The sequence below is a fragment of the Plasmodium relictum genome, assembly GCF_900005765.1.
Source record: "Plasmodium relictum strain SGS1 genome assembly, chromosome: 11".
Lineage (NCBI taxonomy): Eukaryota > Apicomplexa > Aconoidasida > Haemosporida > Plasmodiidae > Plasmodium > Plasmodium relictum.
The window spans coordinates 1,492,409-1,509,864 of record NC_041689.1 but is presented as its reverse complement, the minus strand read 5'-3'; the positions used below and the strand labels follow the sequence as shown (position 1 = coordinate 1,509,864).

At 19.1% G+C, this 17,456-nt stretch overlaps 1 protein-coding gene across 1 annotated transcript; it reads left to right on the top strand.

Annotated features, from left to right (window-relative positions):
- Nucleotides 1-737: 737 nt before the first annotated feature.
- Nucleotides 738-17,036, top strand: PRELSG_1139200 (conserved Plasmodium protein, unknown function; the record flags this gene model as incomplete). Its single annotated transcript, XM_028677680.1, has 1 exon — nucleotides 738-17,036. The coding sequence occupies one exon, from the start codon at nucleotides 738-740 to the stop codon at nucleotides 17,034-17,036; it is 16,299 nt and encodes a 5,432-aa protein (XP_028534044.1).
- Nucleotides 17,037-17,456: the final 420 nt, after the last annotated feature.

Here is a 17,456-nt window from a genome sequence, read left to right as displayed (position 1 = left end):
TTGTTTCTAAACGTATTCAAAAAAATGTTCTCAATAAAATGTATTCACCTCTATATATTTATAATGATTTAATTATTTAATATAAAAAAATAAAATTAAATTTTATTTCATATGATATCATAAATATGTATATGTTAAAAGAATTATTATTTGAACCAAAATAAATGGAAAATGAAGTTGTGTATAAAATATATGCACTTTGTGAATACAAAAGAAAAAAAAAAAAAAAAATTATAAAATAAAAAAAAAATTAAAAAAAAAAAATTATAAATTTTTTTATTGAATTTTTTTAATACATTATAAAATATTTTTAATAATTTAAGTGTGTCAACTGTTTTAAACAAAAAAGCAAAACATAAAATATAAAAAAAAAAAAGAAAAAAAAAAAGAAAATCAAATTGAAAAAATATATATATATAATTAAATACAAAATATACTTATCTATATTGTTTTTTTTTTTTTTTATATTTATTATATATTAATTTACAGCATACATTGTTTATATTATTAAAATTTTAAAAAAAAAATTTTGTTAAAAATAAAAAAAAGTTAAAAAAAATACTTAACAGTATATATATTACCATATAAAATAAAATTTTTAGAAAAAAAAAAAAATGTTGTCAAAAAATTACAATCATGTAATCTTTAATGAATTTTTTGAGTTTATTTTATTTTTTCTTTTTTAAATTAATTTTTTTTAAATATATTTTTTGTTAATGTTGTTTTAATTTGTAAAAATGAAGAATGAAAAAGTAAATAAAAAAGAACATTCTACTATATTTTATTATGAAATTTACAAAAAGTTATCCATTTATTATGAATTTGCAATTAATGAAAATGAAAGAAAAAACAGGAAATTTTTAAAGAAAAAGAAGACTATTACTGAATTAAAAAATGTACAAGATGAATTAATACAATTTTTTGATTCTAATACTGAAATTCTTTCAGATCCTTTTTACTTTTTAAAATATGAAGAAGAAGATGTAAATAAAGACGATTTAAAAAATTACATAGTGACTAGTTATCCGAATATGCTAAATTTATTAGAGGATATTATTAAATGTTCTATTATTTTAAATAGAAGTGCTTATTACGTTTGCGAATTGTTTAATGATGTTTATTTAAAAATTGAAAAAAATAATATAGTAAATGAAATAACAAAATCAGTATTTATATGTGAAGTATTTAAAGAATGCATAGAAAAGGAAAACTTAATTGTTATGATTTTTTTAGAAATTTTGAGTTATTTAAACAAAAATGAGAAAATTGGTGTTTCTCCAAAAAGCGAAGAAAAATCAACTAAATACGAAAATTTGAGTGAAAAAGAAGAAAATTTTACTGATAATGAATTAAAAAAAAATGAAGAGATAAAAACATCAAGTATTCAAAGCTCAGCATCAAATAATTCTATTGGTAGTTTAAATAATTCAAAAACTGTATCAGAAAATAATATTAATAATAGAATAAATTCAGATCGATTTTCTTTGTATGTACTAATTTTGCTTACAGAAAATGACTTTATAGAAAATATATTTTGTGAAATAGAAAAAATAATAAAATTCTTAATTAAATATGATGATATTTGTGATAAAATCGAATATGTATTTAATTATAAAACCCACAAAATTAATATTCTCTTTAACTTAATTGATATTTTATTTTTATATTATTCAAAGTTTCAAGCTAGTGTAAGTATAATATCACGAATATTCAAATTATTAAACCATTTAGTTTCCTCAAAATATTTTGATTTTATTTCAACTGACCATTATGTAAAAGAACTAGATAATATGTTGTTTTCATATAAAAAAAAAAAAAAGTTTTTTTTTAAATATTTAAAGAATATAAGAAATAATAAAATAATTTCCCAAATTGATGATTATTATAAACTAGATATCAATGTATCAGACTCTTCTTTGAATAAAATAGATGAATTAACTGATTCAAACATTTACAATCAAAATAATCAAGATTCTTTAAATCAAATAAATAAAAATAAATTAAATGATTTTGTTAGTACACATAATACATCTCAGCATAATACAGCAACAATCAGTAATATATTATTAAATAATCAACAAAATTTATTGCCAAATAACAATATTATAAATAATTCATCAAGTTTACTAACAAGTAATCCATCAAATTTATTAACAAATAATACATCAAATTTATTAACAAGTAATCCCTCTAACTTATTAACAAATAATTCATCTAATTTATTAACAAATAATCCATCTAATTTATTAACAAATAATCCATCTAATTTATTAACAAATAATCCATCTAATTTATTAACAAATAATTCATCAAGTTTACTAACAAGTAATCCATCTAATTTATTAACAAATAATCCATCTAATTTATTAACAAATAACTCATCAAATTTATTAATGAATAATCCATCAAATTTATTAACAAATAGCTCATCAAATTTATTAATGAATAATCCATCAAATTTATTAACAAATAGCTCATCAAATTTATTATCAAACAATAGCAACTTACTTTCAAACTTGGGAAATACTCAAAATGTTGCAAATTTAAATGTAAGTACTAATAAAAATAATTTATTTCAGAATAGTATTCTTCCAAATAGTTCAACTGAAAATAATACATATATACAAAATAAAATTTTTAATAATAAAGAAAAAAATGTATTAACACAAAATAAAAATTTTAATACAACTCTATCAAATATTTTAAATAATGAAGAGGAAAAAAGAAGAAATAATATAAATGATTTAACAATTTTTGATATAAATGAAAATCTAAAGGATAAAAAATGGAAACTATATGAGCAGTTCAATACAATAGAAAACAGTTATTTACATAAATGCTTAGATTGTTGTGGGTATTGGTATAATTGCAACTGTAGCATAAGTGATTTTGAGAAATGTAGCTTGACATTGTCAACTCAAATAAGTTTATTATTAATATTATGTTTACATCCAAATATTGAAAAATACATATATGAAAAGAAAAAAAATATAAATGTTGATAATACCTCTACTAATAAGGAAGATATGAATTATTTAATAGAACTTAAAAAAAAGAAAATAAATTTTGACAATTTTTACATGCCAGATATATGGAAATATAATTGTATGAGCTCTCAAAAAGATTATAAAAATTTAATGAACATAAAAAATACATATTCTATTAGTACTTTATATATAAATGAAAATATATCGTATTATTATTTATTATTTACAAAGATTAATGAGAAAAATAAAAAAAAGAAAAATTGTAAAACAGAAAAAAATGAAGAATTTTGGAATATTAACAACAACAGTGATAATGATGATGTATTAGATTCAAACATTATCATTTTGAAATTTGTTATAAGTTTATTTATAAAAAATAAAGAAGAAATATTTTCTTCAATTTTTGAGGATAATTTTTTTAAAGTTTCTTATAATACAATTTTAAAAAAAATATCCAGTGCTACATTAATAGGTAGTTTAATTTTTCATTTGTTTCATATAATTTTTTCTTTTTCATTTATTAAAAATTCCAGAACCACTGATCTCTGGAATACTTTCATTGATTATCATATAACGAAAGATTTTCATATAAAAAAAAAGAAAAAAAATGAAATTATAAATAAAAATATAAATTTTTATAGTAAATATAACAGTGAAAAAAATAATACAAATGAAATTAATACTTCCAATAATATCATCTATATTTATAAAAAAAAAGGAGAATATATAATAGATGTATTAAATTATTTAAAAATTATATGCAATAATTATCCTCGCTTAATTACAAAATATGTATGTATTTTAAAAAATATTATTAATAGATATCATTCGAGAATCATGGAATTTTCAGAAATAGATGAAACGATATATCATCATAGTCAAGAACAAGTGAATGAATTAGATAATTCAACAAATGATTATGAAAAATTATATTCAATAAAGGAAAATAAATATTCTAGCATAAATGAAGAAAGAAGAATGGTGTTAATGAAGTTTAGAAGTTTAAAGATAGTAGCAGAAGAAAAAATGAAAATTTGCTTAGATTTTTATTCAGATATTTTTGTACATGTCTTAGATTTTGCAGCTGTTTTATGTAACAATATATATGATTTGAAAATTATTGAAAATGTTGTTTTATGTTTTAAAACTCCCTTAACTGCTAATTTAAATATTTTTAATTTAACCAAAAAATTATTTAACCAATTTGTTTGTGCATTAAACGGAAAATTTGGTGAATTTTCAAAAATTACTAATAAACAGTATATGTATGAAAAAAGAAAAAATAACGAAAAAGCACAAATTAATTTATTAGATAAAAGAAGTAATAACAAATTAGATAAAGAATTATATAAAAATATGCTAAATAAAGTTAATGTAAGCTTACCAATAGAAGATTCAAAAGAATTAAGCATAAAAAATGACTCTGATGATAACTCTACCTATTTTACTTATCTCTACTATTTTAAAATTAATTTATTAGAAAAACTATTTGAACAAAATAATTTTCTTAAAGACATTTTAAAAAGTAATAATATATTAGATTATCTATTGAATAATAATATATACTTAAATAAATTAATAAAAGAAAATACATTAATTGAAAAGCATTTACAAGAAAAAAATGTTTTTAAATCTTATCCTCAAAATTATGAGTCTCAAAAAAATTTATTTGTAGATAAAGAATATACTAATTATGCTAAAGAGGCTAACAAAATTTTACAAGATATAGAACAAAGCAATGCAAAATTAAAATCATTTATAAATTTTAAATCATCTAATTCTCTTCAACCGAGTATTATGAACGATGGACATAATATAAATCAGTTGAATTTATTACAACAAAATGTAAATCAATCAAACTTAGCTCAGTCAAACTTAAATAATGGACTAAAGACATTTTTAAATTCATCAAATGATCAAAATATATTAACCAGAAATATTTTAAATAGTAATGTAGCTCAACATATAGCAACGGATAATGGCTCTGATTTAAATATAATGGATGAAAAATTACTTGAAAAAATATTAAATGAAGAAAATTGCATAAATTATTTATTAATAGAAAATAAATTAACAGAAAATTTGCTTAGAGAAAATAATTTTTTGAAATGTGAATTTAATAAATATAATATTGTAGACTTATTCTATAAAAATAAAATTGGTGAAGCTCTCCTTGATCATTTAAAAACTATTATGCTGAATGAATATAATGTAAATGAAATATTGTCATATGAAAGCAAATTTAGAAATTTAACAAGAAGAAATCATGATGGTTCTTATAACAACAAAGAAGCAATTAAAATATTTTTTGATGAAAATAAAGATTCTATTGACTTTTTTAAAGAGAAAAAGTATGAAGTGCCTATATTTAAAGATGATGATTCTAGTACTATTAATGAAAGTTTAATGAACAGAGCAAAAATTATTTTAAAAACAGAACTGGAATGTGAAAAAAAAAATAATATTGATACTAGATATCTATTAAAAAATATATTTGAAAAAAATTTTTATCCATATAATTGTCTAAAAATGCTGGAAAAGTGCCTCTTATTTCTGTCTTCTGTTAATAACAATAAGTTATGTTACTACTTACCTATTAATAAAAATTTACTAATTGATTATATTTTATTAGAGCAGTATGAAGGCAATCAATCTTCTTTGAAAGTAGACAATTTCAAAATAGATTTAAAAGATAACAAAAAATATAAACTAGAGGAAGAAAATAAATTATTTAAAATAAAAAATAGCAAATATAATAATTTACTTTCGTTAATAGATACTCAAAAGATAACTAATACAACTAATTTTAAAAATGTTTTTATTCATAACTTAAATATGTCTAATACAGTTACAGAAGAAAAAAATAAAAATATAAAACATTATAAAACGGTGCATTTACTTGATATGTTATATGAAATAATAAAAACAAAATATAATTCATCTATTGATATAATTAATTTAAAATGTTTATGTATTGAAATCTTATGTTCAAGTTTTGTTAAAAATTCTTCTTCGGCTTTATCTGTATTATGTACTTTAACTCAAATATTTCCTGATATCTATTTAGAAGTTATGAAAAAGTATACTGAAGAAAATGAGCATACAAAAAAAAATCTAGAAAATATTGATAGACAGTTATCGATTGGGCAAATTAAGTATGATAAATTAGAAGAATTATCTAATAATTTTTATCTTCCCTATTTCAATTTAAAAATTATTATTACATTTATGAAATGTATTAACTTTTTGCTATATATGATAGGAATAAAAAGAAAGTTCAATTTATCATTAAGTAAGGTATGGCATTTTTTTAATAACATTGATAAAATAGAAGAAATAGATAAAAAAATAAGAAAAAAAAAGTTATCTGAAGAGGAATATGAAGAAAAATTAGAAAATAATAGAATAAACGGAAAAGAATTTTATAATGATGAAGATATAAAAAAAAGAAATAATATTAATAATAAGAAGCAACCCAACAAATTTAATAATTATATTTTTTTTGATATTTTTTATAATTTTGATTTATTTTTTGAAGAACTCGAAAAAGAAGAAGAAGAAGAAAATTTACCGTCGGATATAAATATGAATGATACCAAAGATGATATATACGAAAATTGTTTAAAAAAAAAATTAATGATAACAGATGAAGAAAAAAATGTGTGTAAACACTTAATATTACTAACAAATTATATAGTTCAAAATATATTTTATAACTTAATAAATAACTTTATTTTAAGAAAAATAAGAGATAAAAAATATGAAAAAGAAGATATATTAGAGGAAGATGTCAAACTGGAAATTTTTATGAACAAGCAAGAAAATTCAATTTTTAAAAGAAGGTACAATTATTACATTAACAAATCAAAAAACCTAGAATATCAAATAATGAATATGCAAAATGAAATCAATTTAAATAACACTTACATTTTGCAGATAGAACAAATATTAAGGCAAAACAATATTGCTTTTGAACCATATATATTATCTCAAAAAATATTTGATAAATCTTTTTCTGATATTACTAATTTACCTAATACCCTTGATACACGCATTGGTAATACAAATGATTTATTAACACAATCATTAAATCAATCACATATTAGTAATAAACCAGCAGGCTTATTATCTTCCTCCAACTTATTTAATAGAAATACAACACCATTCAGTGAAAAAAGTCCATTAAATGGTCATGCTTCTAGTAATTTAACAAATACATCTTTTTCTTTCTTTAAATCAAACGACAAATTAAGTAATACATCAAATTTATTCATGAATAAAACAAGTCAAAGTAGTACCTTATTTGGAACACAAAATAATTTATTAAATACTACAAGTAATTTATTTGGTACACAAAATAATTCCCTATCATTATCAAATGCTTCTCCTTCTGTTGAAAATGCTAGAACAAATTACGAACCGTCGACAAGGTTACACTCACTTTCACAGGCAACAAATGTCACTTCTATTTTACCAAATTCTTCTTTTAATAAAACATCAAACACGTTATTTAATACTTCAACAAATAATTCATTAATGGATAGCACTAATAAGCAAACAACTGGTTCAAATATATTTACAACAAATCCACTAATTGCAAATACAGGCAATTCATCTAGTTTATTTACTTCCATGCAAAATCAGAATAATAGCGGTACATTAGGTTTTAATTTAAATCAACCTTCTTCGTCTTCTTTTATGAATAATAACTCTTTATTAAATAATTCAAATAAATCATTATTTGGAAATACATCAACTTCAAACACATTATTACCTAGTAGTATAAATACATCATTAGGTAGCACAACAAATACTTTATTTGGAACGTCTAATTATTCTCAAAATAATCAGTCAAATTTTAATAGTATTTTTAATCAAACAAACTCTTCAAATACAACTGGATTAAATAATTCAAGATCTTTATTTAATAATAATTCATCAACAAATATATCATGTGGGAACAATAATCTAGGTTCTAACTCGTTTAATACAGCAAGTAATAATCAACAGAATATATTTGGTAACAATATTTCTAATAGTAATCAACAAATTTTAAATACACCAGGTTTTGGTAGTTCATCCAGTAATTTGAGCAAACCAAATTTATTTTCTCCAATAAATCAAAATAATATTTTTAATAATTCCTTGTTTTCAACAAACAGTTCGAATTCTCTTTTTAACTCAAATAGAACAGATAATAATTTATCATCTAGTAATTTTTTAAGTAATATTAATTCAAATAAAGCACTAACTCAAAATACCTCTCTTAATATTAATAACCCATTATCATCAATGGCATATGACAAAACTTCAAGTAACATGGGAAATCAATCTCTAAATTTATTTAACAGAAATGTACTAGATACTAATACAATTTTCCAAAATCAGCAAAACACCAATGCTCTCCAATCAAAATCATTATTTTCATTTTCTGATAAAACGGCAACAACACCAGGAATAGGAACTGGGACGGGAACAGCATCAAACCTGTTTAGTAATTTAGGAAATAATTCATCTTTGTTTAATTCATCATCTTCTAATTTACAAAATAAAAATCTATTTAATAACCAAACGGGAGTACAAAATGCATCATCTTTAAATAGTGGTAGTAATATTTTTTCTAATTTAACTAATAAAAATTTTACTAGTACAGCAAATCAGTCACTTTTTAATAGTCAAGATACTTCTAAAACAAATTTATTTTCCAATAATAATTTATCCTTGTTTTCTAATTTAAATCAAACTAATAATATTTTTAACACGAATAATAATTTATTATCATCTTCATCAAATAATATTAATCCAAATTTTATGAATAATTCGTTTCCTTTTAATTTAGATCAACTTAAAGTTTACTACGAAGATTTAAAAATGAAAACTAATTTATTGAATACAGAAGTTTATAAATACAAAATAGAATTGAAAAAAAATGAATATAATTTAAATAAAGAAAAAAAAATTCAAATAATTAAAGAAAATAAATTAAGAGAATCAAAAAGTAAATCAGATATAAATTTTAAAGATAATGAAATGTTCATTTTAATTGTTTTAGTTTTCATGTATTTTAAATTAATTTTAAATGGGCCATTACCATCTAATGAAAAAAATAAAAAGATAAATCGAGTAATGAACGAAAGATTTGATTATTTATGTGATTTTAGGCCAACTATGTATCTATTTGAGCAAATATTAGGAGAATCAAATAAATTCATGAATACATTTTTAAATATTATATTTTTGGATAATATTTTACATGAAGAAAATAAAGATATTGAAGAAATTATTTTAAAATGTAAAAATTATTCTGATTATATAAGTATTTATAATCAAAAAAAAAGCCTATATTTAAAGAAACACTTAAACGATCCAAATATGTCTTTAAATAATAGTAATGGTAATAGCAATATATCAAAAGAGGAAACAAGTGAGTATAATATTTTCAATACTGTGACATGTGAAGTTTATTTTGAAAAAAAAATGCAATATCTTACATGCTCTTATTCCAAAGAATATTATAATTCGTTGTTTCTTCATAAAATTAAATCATTGGGTTTTGATATTTTAAAAATATTATTTGAAAGAGATGTTTTATTTATACATATGTATAATTTATGGAAAAATGAAAAATTGTTACAAAAAAAAATAGAAAAATTTCAATTTGATGTAAATCTTGACAATACAACCAATGAAAAGCAATCAGTTGTAGAAAAAGAAATAAATATGACAGAATCGTTATGCTCACCTATATGTGTTCATAACTTTTTATTTAAAAATATTAACATAAATTCGAGAACAACTTATTTAATATTATTATTAAAAAATTTCTTCAGAACAAGTGAAATGAACAAAGTTATAATATATTTTATTTTGCAAATTTTTATTAGAGACTCGAAAACCACTATAAATGTGTTAAAAAGAGATAATGAATCATTTAATTTCCTAAAGTATGCTTTAAGAAATATTTTTATTTATAACTTGAATAAACAAAAATTTAGCAATTGCTACATTATTTCTAACAGAACTATAAAAATGCAAAATATACTTAACAATTTCATTGATTTGCCATTATTATATTTGTTAAAAAATTCTAATAGACAGAAAAAATATTATTTAGTTAAAATGAAGAAAAGTTTAAATAATCAAAATTCATCAAATAAAGAGGTTTTGAATACTCACAATTGGATATCTTACATAAATGAGCAGAAAGAAGAAGAATGTGAAGAGGAAAAAGAACAAATAGAAGATGAAAATGAAGAAAATAAAAAAAATAAAGGGAAATATAAGAATACACAAAATGATTGCGATAAAAACCAAAATAGAAGTACTGTTACTAATTTTGTCGGTTATGAAAAAGAGAAAGATTATTTTCTTAGTAAGAAAACATTTAACCATGATGAACGCTACGTTAATAATAAAATATACCTAGATAATTCTGGTGAATTTATTAATTATAAAAGTTATGATGAAGACGAAAACAATGATTATGATGAAGAAGGTTATTGTTTCGACGAATATGCCTATGAAGATGAAAATGATGACTATTATGATAATGATAATTATAGTAATGATGAATATGGTGATGATGATGATGATGATGATGATGATGATGATGATGATGATGATGATGATAATGATAATGATCATGAACAAGAATATTCAATTGATTCTGCTAATAAAAATATAAATGAAAGAAAAAAGAAGTTATTAAAAAAAAAAATACTAAACTTAAACAATGATTTATATGAAAAGATAAATTATTTAAAAAAAAATGAAAACAATGACAATTATAAAATGGATGGCACTTTCATTTCTAAATATAAAAATTTTAAACTGAAAAAAAAAAATCAATCCAAATATATATATGATTACTTATCTGATAACGATTTAATAGATACGATAAAAAGTAAAAAAATTTGTGTATTTTATGACGACAAAGAAAAAGAAGAAGAAAATGATTCTTTTTCGTTTTATAATTTAATTTCTGAAAATTATAATGATTATTATTCCAAAATGGATTATTACAAAGAAATTAAGTCGATTGACTATAATATAATTGGATATTGTAGTTCGTATAATTTTCTTCCGATTAATAACTTTTACACAGAAAAATATGATTTTATTGAAAATGAATTAGTATATATGAGCGACTTAAAATTATATTTTTATGTGAAATCATTTAAAAGACATACATATTTTACAAAATTATTAAACATTGAAAATGTTGAGAAAAATAATGAAAATTATAATAATATATCTACTTTTATTGAAGAAGGAAATTGTAGTAACAATATACGGGATAATGAATTAAAAAAAAAAGGAAGGATTGAAAATTATCATGATGCAAAGGAAAATTTTAATCAAATAAATCAAGAAAATGAAGAAAAAGAAAAAGAAATAAAAAGAAATAATATAAAAACTGATAAAGCTGTAAACTCAAGTACTGTAATTTCTTATTTAAAAAATAAAAATAATAATAAAATAAATTTAGTTAATGATTTAGAAAAGATTGTTGATAATGAAGTAAAACATTATGATGTATTTAATAAATTAAACAAGTTAAATGAACATATATTATTCCCAAATATTCTTCAAGAAAATAAAGATAAAATAAAATATATAGAATACATTAAAAAAATTGTAGAAAAAGATAAAATAGAAGACAAAAAGTATAAGGAAAATGTATTGCTGCCTTTAAATGATTTAGTACAAACAAAAAAAAAAGAAACAGAAAAAAAATTAAATAATGAATTAAGGAAAAAAAATATTTTTATGAATAATGAATTATGTGAATGGATAGAATTAAGCCATTTATTAAATGTTGATATAGACTACAACGATTTAAGAAATGTAAATAAAAAAAGAATTATTAATAATTATAGTAAAATTCCAATTACCAAATTAATTTTATATTTTTACGAAATTATAACTAGAAAATTTCTATTTTTGAATAATTCAGATTCTCTAATAGAAAATTGTGTTTTATCATTATTAGGTATATCTTTTATTCCATCTAAGCATATTGATAAAAAAAATATTATTACAAATATTGATGAGGGCTTAGAATTAGAAGAACAATGCTTTTTGAATTGTATGATTAAGAACATTATTATCAAATTTTCCAATTTTGAAAATATATCAGAGCTCATTCACATTGATTATAATAATAATGAAGAAAATAAAAATAAAGAAAATAATGTATCATTAAATGCGAATTCAAAATCTCTCTCTAAAAAAAATAAAGATTATTATAAAAAGAATATTTGCTTAAATAATATTAATAATTTAAGACAATATAACATATTTGAAAAAAATTCTTATTTTATAAAAAGTCTCAATATTGTATACATGATTTCAAAAAATAAAAAAGTGAAAGATTATATAATTAGTTTAATAAATATCATGTGGGAAAATAAATTTAATGTTTTTTATTACATAACTCAAAATATAAATATTGAAAAATTAAAAGATACTGAAAAAATTTTATTTTTTAAAGTATCTTTTCATATGCTAAATCTATTCATACCTATTATAGACAATATTTTAAATAATATTGATAAGCATGTTGATTATTTTATTAACTTAAATTTTATTAATGATGAATTAGAAAATAACAAATTACCAAATGAGAAGAAACATAATTTCAGTAATGAGCTAATCAATAAAGATAATTTCAATGAAAAAAAAAATATCTTTGAATTTTTAAATGCTATTTTTAACTATGATAATATACAGAATTTTATAACACATTACATTAATATTATAAAAAATTATAATGATAATTATTTAAAGCATTATATATATCATTATTATCTTTTTAATTATGATTTTAATTTTCAAAATATTTATAATTATTCCAATATTGAATATATTCATTACATAAGCAATGAACAAACTCAAGATAATATCCGAGTATTATATACAAGTATAATTAATACTAACGTTAATTTTTGTGATATTTCAAAAAATAATCTTATTAACAATAAATATATATTCAAACACCACATTAATCCAAATTCTATACACTATAAATCAACAGAAGAAAAAGAACAAGTTTTATTTAACAATAATAATAGAAAGTTCCACAATGCATCCGATAAAAATTTTAACTTTGAACAACTAAATGAAATTATAAGTAATAAAACAGATTTGCATAATTTTCTTAATAAATATTATCTAAATAAAAATTGCATAAATAATAATAATAGTAATGAAAGCAATAACAAAAATAAAAAGAATCAGATGAAGTCAAAATTAAAAGAATATTACTATTTACAAAAAAATGTGTATATATATAATAGCATAAATTATTTAAATATTAATTATAAAAATTGGTTACTAGTATATAAAGTTTACATTGAAAAAGTTACCTATTTAGTAGATTTGGTATTAAAGATAAAAAATAACACCATTAATAAAAAAATTCATTATTTAAAAAACTATTTTTATATTATCAATAATATTCAAAAATATTTAAAAAGTATTATATCAGTAATTAAATCGTCATATTATATCAATTTTAATATACAGATCACTCCTATTTTATTTATTGTTTATTTATTTATTACAATTTTTTTCTTTTCTCACAATAATAAATTTGCTTTTAACTATCTCTCTTATATTAATAAAGGATTTCATAATTTATTCAAAGATAAAGAAGTGTTTACCCTAAAAAATTTTGAGAATAATGATGATAACGAAAATAAAGATGAAAATGAGAAAGAGAAGATAGAAGAGAAGGAAAAAGAAAAAGGGGAAGAAAATGAAAAAGAGAAAGAAAAAAAAAAGGATGAAAAAGAAAAGAAAATAGAGGAAAATGAAGAAGGAAAAAAAGTAAACAAAGATGAATATAAAATAGAAAATCTTAAATTTCATAAAAAACTGAAAACATCTACATTATTTTCAAAGAAAATTTTAAATAAAGAATTTGAAAGTAATCTCCTAAGCTTTCCAAAAAATAATACAATTATATTAAATGAAAATGATTACATAAAAGACAAAGTTTTAATTAATAAACAACTGAATGAATTAGAAAAACAATCTAACGAATTTTCTTCTATGAATAACTTATTTGTAAATAATAGTAATAATAATAAAAAATTCATAAAAAAAAAGGAAAATGCATTTATGGTCAATACATATAAAAATATTTATGAAATTGAAGAAATGGATAACTTAAACAATAATGATAAAATATATTACGATGTACACAATGAATATTCTAAATTAATTTTAAAAAGTAATGAATTCTTTGATGATTTATTAGAACTTTTAATCATATTAATTACTAAAAAGCATCCTATATTAAATAAATACACTATTATATATATATATGAATGTTTATATACTCTTTTAAATATATATCATTATAATTATTTATACAATGACGAATATAACATTGGTAATACAAAAAATATGTTTTTATCACTTATTAAAAGAATAAATAAAGATATTCTAAATGATTTTATTAGTACATTATTTGTTGATTCTTATAAAAATTTCCATATAAATAAGAATTCCATTATTCCCATTTATTTCTATAATAATATATATAAATTTGTTGATTATAATACAGAAATTTTTATATACAGAAATGAAAAGGAGAATATGAAAAATCCTAATTTTTTAACTATTGAAGATGAACAAAAAAATCAAATAAGAAAAAGTTTTATAGTAGAAAAAGAAAAGAATTACAGTGATAAAGAAGAGAATAATTTATTAAATAAAAAAAAAAGTGAAAAAGAAAAATATGAACTAAAGGAAAAAATAAAAAGTAATAACATTGAAGAAGATGATGAAGAAGAAATAGATGAATATAATAATACATTAATAAATTTTAATTTTAAAAGCCAATTTAAAAATAAAATTCACTTAAATAATAGAAGCTTAAATATATATGAAGAAGTATATTGTTGTAATTTCTTATATAATAAAAATGATCTAAATCTGTTAAGTATTAATTTATTGATATTTTTATTAAATAAAATTGGAATTTATGAAATTGATATAAAAATTGATGAAAATAATATAAAAAATTTAATAAAAGGAAATTTATTCTTATTTAGTAAAAATGTTGATAAACAAAATGAAAATAAAATGTTACATACATGTTTTTTATTAAGCTCACTTTGTGATACAACATATATTAACGAATTTGTTACTAAGGAAAATTTATTTAGTTTATTTTTGAGAAGTAATATTTTTGATAATTTATATGAATATAAATTTAATTATTTATCCAAAAATATATCATTTTTGACCTTTCCAACTAACTTTTTAGAAAATAAAAATATTTATATACCGCTTCCAATGCTAATTATTTCATACATAACTGTTATATTAAAAGTAATAGACAAAAAAGGATTATATTTATTTAAGATTATAAGCAAATGGATAATTAAAAATATAAATATATTTATAAATCATTTAATAGTTAATAATTATCTTATGAAATCAAATGAAATAGCTTATGAAGTAAATAATTTCACTACCAATAATCATAACTTGGTTTATAAATGCTTGTGTTACTCTTCAACTTGTAATTTTACCAAACATATAAAAAACGATAATATTAATAATTATTTTGAAAGTTATAACAAAATGAAAGAAAATAAAAACAGTTTGTTTGATAATTTAAATAAAGATATACATTCTGATAAAACAAGTTCAGAAGAATATATAAACCATGCGAATATTAATTTAGTAAATCTGGATATAATTTATTCCAGTACATACTATTTACTAAGACTATACAAGAATTATTTATTATATATTCATCAGAATTATCTAAACTTAAAAAAGATAAAAATTATAGAAAGAAATAAAAAAAGAAAAAAAAATTCACGAAACAATAAGTCAAAAGAGACTACCTTAATAGAAAAAGAATCTGTTGATACTGATGAGGATGAAGAAGAAGACGAAGATGAAGACGAAGATGCGGAAGAAGAGGATGATGAAGAATACGAATATTATAATGATGATGAAAATAAAAAAACAAAAAAAGTAGAAGAAGAAGAAATTGATACCATTTTGAATGAGAAAAAAATGAAAAATTGTAATAATTATCATCATTTGTATGAAAATGGTAAAATGATGAAAGATGAAGAGTTCATTTTAGATAAGTCATTAAATTTTGATTTTAATGAGATATCATTAAATATATGCAATATAATAAAAGAACACACTTATATACTACAATATATTAAAGATTTATTAAATATTTTATCCATATTTGTTATTTATGATATAAGTTTGAAAGATGAAAACGATCTACTTAATAAAAATTTAAATAATTCTATGCTTGAAAAAAGAAGAAAAAATATAAGAACACACAGAATTTTACAAAACATCATACCTAAATATTCAATAAAATTCCATTGTATTAATTTATGTTTAGACATAATTGAATATGATATTGGATTATATGACGAATACGTACAACAATCGAAAACCAAATATTATGAATATATAAAAATAGTCTTAAAAGTTTTTATGAATACTTGTTTTTACTTTATAAACGTTATAAAATTTGAAAATTATCATATGCTTAAAAGTGTTTCAACAGCTATGAAAAAGCTAACTAATATAATTTACTTTTTGTTAAATAATTTAACAATAAAAGAAAAATCGAATGAAGAAGATTCTGTATTATTGAACAAATTTATATATGATAAAAGTGGTTTGAAAAAGAATGCTCATGAAATTACTACTGAATTATTTAATTCAGAATATAACATATTTAATGATAAAAAATATTCTTCAGATAACATTAAAAAGTTTTTAGAAAACATTGAAATTGATATTCATGTTTTGAAGAAAATCTTAACTTGTGTTATTTATTTTACTTATGCTATGCTAAGTAATCAAAAAGTTAATAAAATTAATATAGAAAACATTAATTTAAATCATATTAACAAGATTAATTTGAAAAAAATAGCCAATACCTATTTAGAAAATAATAATATTTTAAAAGTTTTTACCTTTATATTGCAAAGATCAACTCAAATTTATTACTTGTTGTATAATTATGCAACTCAAACACATAAGCAATAAATTGTTACCTTTTTTTTTTTTTAAATATTCATTATAATTAATATAAAATTTATAGCTTTTTATTCTTTAGATAAATAGCATCATATATTTTTTTTTTTTAATATTTAACTTTATAAAGAAGTATCTTAAAATTATAAAAAAACAAAAAAAGTAAAAAAAAAAATAATATAAAAAAAAATATTCCTTTTTTTCATATGAATTAAAAAAGAAGTTAATAAACAATGAATTAAAAAAATTACATATATATTAAAAAAAATTAATACAAAAAAAAAAAGTCATAATACATATTATAAAGCATTTAAATATGTAAATTATTTTTTTTTTTTTATTTATTAAGTTGAAAACATATTCCTTAATATTTCATTCTAATAATATATATATATATATATTATAAAAACAAATATTTTAAGTTCTATAAAT